This window comes from Sinocyclocheilus grahami, unplaced genomic scaffold (genome assembly GCF_001515645.1).
Source record: "Sinocyclocheilus grahami isolate Dianchi unplaced genomic scaffold, SAMN03320097.WGS_v1.1 scaffold4179.1, whole genome shotgun sequence".
NCBI classification, from domain to species: domain Eukaryota; kingdom Metazoa; phylum Chordata; class Actinopteri; order Cypriniformes; family Cyprinidae; genus Sinocyclocheilus; species Sinocyclocheilus grahami.
The window spans coordinates 9,667-15,403 of NW_015509166.1; the positions used below are offsets into that span (position 1 = coordinate 9,667).

The following is a 5,737-nucleotide window of genomic DNA, read 5'->3' on the forward strand; positions in this document are numbered from 1 at the left end:
GCATTTCCTTAAACATTTTCCATTTGCCCACCAATTTATTTTATTGATTTGCCTACTTTAAGCACGTTTAATTATTTCTATATGTATTTAAACAAGAATTTGTGTATTTATACACACATTTATTTATTTATTTATTTGTGTATTTATTGTTTTTGCAGGTTTCATCCTCCATAGTTGACAGCTGATAGCTGTTTTAGATCGACGAAAGGAAAGGTCCTTGCACACTGAATCCGAAATTATCGTCCAAAAAAACACGAACTAAGAAAAAAAGAACACTAATTTTGCAGGTTAGCCAATCACTGTCTTAAATTAGTCTCAGATTGCTCGCCAAATGCTCCGCCCTTTAACCCTTAAAGTGGCCTGACCAAATTTTTGAACATTCAACTCTCTGCAACAGCGCCTCTTTCAAAAATATGAATTCAACATATGATAAAAAAGTAACGAATGCAAAATAGTCTACACTACTTTCATGTAAACCTGCAGCTTTAAAGTTGTGTGATTTTAATTCTGTGATATAGCCTATCGATATTCTATTGGTCACGTGACTTTGTGATACCATCTTTTATAAGATGGTTATTCCATATAAGTTTTTTACATACGTAGCAAGTTTTCACAAAATAAAAAATTATAAAAACATTATTATTCCGCCAAATCGATGTTGTTCCTCAGAAACCATTGTAGTTGCAACAAAGTGATTTCCGAGCAACACACAGATGCAAAAAGGTGTGTGTTTGTAGAGTAATTTACAACAGCTTGGAACGCGGCTCAACCAATCAGAATCAAGGACCGGAACTCTCCGTTTTAGAATTAGAATTTTGGAACACAGTGAAGTACTTTAGATGAGCTGGCGATTTGTATGCATAGTATATCACACTGTTAATAAAATAGCAAGCAAATCATGTATTAATGATGCACAATGACATAAGATCAATGTTTTTTTTATTTGATAAAGGCATACATTGAAGGTGAAACCAGTCTTTTGTAAGATTACTTAATATACACAATCTGTACATGTATTACTTCCAGAAACAAAAAGAACTATTGAATCAAACTGTAAAAACGAAGCGTTGTTAATAGCATTAAACATACTGTGAGTGTTTTCAGGATCTTTTTAAAGCTGCATAAAAACCACAAAACGTCGTAATATTGTATGCGCACCATCCTTCCATTGACACAAAAGCTTCATGAAACATATTTGCAAAAGCTGGCACCTATCAAATCGCATTGTGCCATCGGTGATGCCAGTCCAGAAAAACCCCTCAGACTGGTGCCTGTAACATTATACATGTAAACAATGATAGTAATATTACAGCATGAATATTTCAAACATTCACTTTGTTCTGCCGCTTCTAGCCGTCTATACATCGTATCAAAACCAGAATCTGATCAAACTAAGAATGACCAAAGAGTTTAAATCAACTGTCCAGTTTGGTTTCTTGCTCACCGGCAAATATTATTAGAAATGTTTGTCACATGCACTCGCTGTTCTGAACAGACATCTACCTTCGTTTTTATACAGAAATATACATCTTTTGTTAGAGCGATAGTTCACTCAAAAATTACAATTTTGTCATTATGTACTCTCTCAACCCTCATGTTGCTTCAAACCTGTTTGACACACTTTCTTCCATAAAATACAAAATTATACATTTTGCAGAATGTCTAAGCTGCTCTTTGGAAGTAGATCCAGGGGCTATTAATAATAATAATAAAATAAATAAATAAACAAATAAGATTAAAAAAAAAAATTTCAAAAGGAAACAAAATACTGTAAAATGAAATAAAGTTTCAAAAAGAGACAATAAAATAAAATGTAATAAAAAATTAAATAAAATAGATTAACGTTCTTCCATAAAAATACAAAAACGAATTTATTTAGCAGAATATTTAAGCTGTCAAATAGACCGTGACCAGGGGCTAAAAAAATAAAATGAGGTAAAATAAAAAGCCTCAAAAAGGACACACAAACATAAAATATCAAATCAAATAATAAAATAAAGCTGCAAAAAGGACAAAACGAACATTAAATAAAATAAAACGAAACAATCATTTTTTTTTTTTTTTTTTAATAAAAAAGAAATAAAACAAAGCTTCAAAAAGGGCAAAAAAGGAGAGTGACCGGGGGTAATAAAAATAAAAAAAGGGCAAAAAATTAAAAACTTAAAAGGGCTTTATTTATGTATTTATTTTTTAACATAAGAACGTCAGTTATATGGGTTTGGAACAACATAAGTCGAGTAAATGACAGATTTGTCATTTTCAGGTGAGCTATCCCTAGTTTAGGGGTTGGCGTAAGGAATTATGGGTATTTGGGTGGTGTGGGTGGGGTAGTAACTGAAGCTAAGAGGAACCTAAAGCACGCAGCTCTCAGTGCAGTCAGTGGTACTATCATCAGCGGACCTCTTCCTCAGCTCTCGGCCGGGTTTGTGGTGCTTGTGGTGGTCGGACTGCAGACGCTCCTCTTTTGACGTCGCCCCCTGCTGGGCCGGAGGAGGCACATTCCCCTCGGCCCGCTCCACCTGCAGGTACGCCCGCACGCGATGGTGCCGCAGCTGGCTGTCGCTGAAGTCGATGACGTGGCATTCGTACGTTCCCTCGTCTGCAGGCTTCACGCTGGACAGACGGAGCTTGTGGGAGATGTTGCTTCCGGCAACCTTCACCACCTACAGAGAAACGGACAGGAGATGTGTGGAAGCCAGCGTCAGGGTATTAAATCATAAATCAGCCTCGAACATGCTGATTTAAGATGGACTCCGGTGAAGAAGCAGTAGGCCGAAATATGCAGTGTGTTTTAGAAAATCAGATCTAGAACAGCCTTTTGAGAACATTTAAGGCAAGACACTAAAAGGCAAAACTATTGTTTTATTCATGCACTAATCAGTTTTGTGATTTTGTGCTATTTTGCTTCCATAACATGTCTTTTTTTCAGACTAGTGGAAAGAAAACATCCAAAGTGTTCATTTTATTACACTTTTGCGTCTGTAGATTTTAATTCGAGTACATATTTTTCAGAATATGTTTTTATTCTGCACTGAGCCAGAAATGTAACCAAACCAAACTTCAGTTTTATTCTTATCTATATTCTGAAGGTTTTTGCAGAGGGGTTTGTTGTTCATATATCATTCGCCTAGTTTCTATTACATTTTGTTCCTTAAAACATGTGAAAATGTATTCTAGTTTTTGACTGTTGACATTATTTTCTGATTTATGGAGTAATAAAAAGAAATATCCAACATCCCATTTATAAGTCCTTTAATATGTCAACAAAATGAAACGTATTTCGTACCTGGCTTTATCCACTGTTCAAATTTATGTTCCGCAAATTAGTGCATATTTAATTACATAATGCATCATTTGCACATTTAAATATAATATTTAAGAAAACTTGTAATGCAAAAGCATTGTCTTAATCCGTTTAATCAACTGGTGAAAATATGTTTATTTCTATTAATGAATTGTCACCCTGTTCACCTGTAGTGCTTTGCCTCAACTACACCCATGCCTGTGGTACTCGCAAAACACAAGCACAAATCTAATAAACCTCTGGATTTGTTAACAAGGAGTCTTTTGTATTGCTCCCAGCTCTCATGTTTTCTGTCCTGCAGGCTGAAACGAGCTCCTGAACATCAGAGCTCCTGTGTGGCCCATCATGTGCCTCTGAGCAGCAGGAAGCAGTAGAGACATTGTTTCCATCCACATCTGGGATATTGTGTTAAAAATGCGAGATGGAAACACCAAAATGCAAATAAAATATCCAAAATGTGCATAAATGTAAATTCTTTGTCAAAAATAAGAATTTTTATGAAAAATAATATAAAAAAAAAAATTAATTCTAATCAAACGTTTAATTTTGTATTTTTTTTTATTTATACTAGTATGAAAAACATGAAATGATTAGTCTCAATGATTGGTTAATATTACCTCAAGCTGTTGCTCTCAGAAGTTAAGAGCATGTGGTCTGTGCACTATAAACTGCAAGTAATTTATTATATCAAATATATTTTGCAACAATTACCTGGGGAGTGACAATTATGTTCTATTTATTTATTTAGTTTAGCAATTAATAGTAACTGATAAGTAATTCATTTAAACTCTTGCTGTATTCAGATTTTTTTTACATGAATTAAATTCACAATTTGTAAACGCGCGAGTTTAGTGAAAGGGGGCAATGTGATGCAGCAGTAGATGTGGTGAGAGAGTGGAATGCATCCATGGAGGCACTGATATGCAATGAAATGTTGTGAAAGAGGAATGGATTTGTGGAGGCAGTGAAATGCATCAGTGGAAGCAATGCAGTCAAATGCAGTGAGGGAGTGAAATGCATTAGTTGAGGCAGTAAAATGCAGTGAGTGAGTGAAATACAAAAGTTGAGGCAATACAATGCAGTGAAACATCAGTGGAAGCAATGCAGTGACATTGTGAAATGCAATAGTGGAGGCAATGCAATGCAGTAGAATGGAGCGAGTGAGTAAAATACAACAAATAAGGCAATGCAATGTGTAGTGAAATGAAGTGAAAGAGTGAAATACAATAGTAGACAGTGAAATGCATCAATGGAGGCAATGCAATGCAGTAAAACACAGCAAGTGAGTGAAATACAACAGCTGAGGCAATGCAATGCAGTGAAATGCAACAGTGGAAGCAATGCAGTGACAGTAAAATGCATCAGTGGATGCAATGAAATGCAGTAAAATGCAGTGAGGGAGTGAAATACAACAGCTGAGGCAATGCAATGCAGTGAAATGGAGTGAGGGAGTAAAATACAACAAATGAGGCAATGCAATGTGTAGTGAAATGCGGTGAGAGAGTGAAATACAACAGTTGAGGCAATGTAATGAAATGCAGCGAGAGATTGAAATGCAATAGTGGAGGCCATTAAATACAGTAAAATGCAGCAAGTGAGTGAAATGCAACAGTTGAGGCAATGCAATGCAGTGAAAGAGTGAAATGCATCAGTCTGCATGTGAGCATTAATGAGATGAGCTGTGGAACCGCAGACACATGAGAGATACATTCACACAACAGCTCTCTCTCTTTCTCTCTTCCTCTGAAGCACAGAGACAATAGGACAATCTCTCTCTAAAGCGGTCAGCGTTCCCAGAGGACTCTGAGCGCGGGTCCAGACGCTTAATAAAGCCGTCTGCCAGTGAAGCAGATTGAGTGTGGATCAGGTGGATAAATAAACATACATTCACAAACCCGCATGCACACACACAAACACTCTAACATTAACTCCACTCGCTGGCGCCGTTTCCACAGCACTACATATGTCGAGTGTGTTAACAAACATGCTCTAGCTATCAGCTTCTCTACAATCAGAAATAACAGCACAGTTAGATGCACGAGAGCGTAAACCGGCGCCATCGTGAACATCAGCGGCTGGACGGCGTGCTTCCAGAGAACCTCCAGCCTCAGATCCAGAGCTCTGCTTTCACACTGGAAGCAAATGTCCTTGTGAATATTTAATGAAGTAGCAGAAGAGAGATGCTTTGATTTATCCACCCACACACACACACACACACTCACCTTCAACATCCTACTGAGAGAATGAGCCTGCAAAACTCCATATTCTCAAATCTTACTAGTCAATGCGCTATCCACTCATCCCTGATCAGACACGCTTAGAAAAGCTATTTAGATGCCAAACGCCAATAAGTGAGTGAGTAACAGATGCTTAAAAAAAAAGTACATTTTTATTGTAACCTTTTAATGTCATGAGAAATTCGGATACTGGGTG

General features: G+C 36.7%; 1 protein-coding gene across 1 annotated transcript; it reads right to left on the bottom strand.

The window, feature by feature from the left end:
• Positions 1–2,201: 2,201 nt before the first annotated feature.
• On the bottom strand, positions 2,202–5,535 carry LOC107576700 (V-set and transmembrane domain-containing protein 2-like protein). Its single transcript, XM_016262845.1, has 3 exons — positions 5,527–5,535; positions 5,332–5,436; positions 2,202–2,663 (listed from the first exon to the last, which is right to left on the bottom strand). Exons 1-3 carry the CDS (start codon positions 5,533–5,535, stop codon positions 2,352–2,354), a joined length of 426 nt encoding a protein of 141 aa, XP_016118331.1. The 3' UTR covers positions 2,202–2,351.
• Positions 5,536–5,737: the final 202 nt, after the last annotated feature.

Excerpts from the sequence above, each read along its gene's own strand:
- LOC107576700 (XM_016262845.1), bottom strand. Across the intron at positions 2,664-5,331 it reads ACGCTCTCGTGCATCTAACT|GTGGTGAAGGTTGCCGGAAG; the intron begins GTGCTGTTATTT and ends GTTTCTCTGTAG.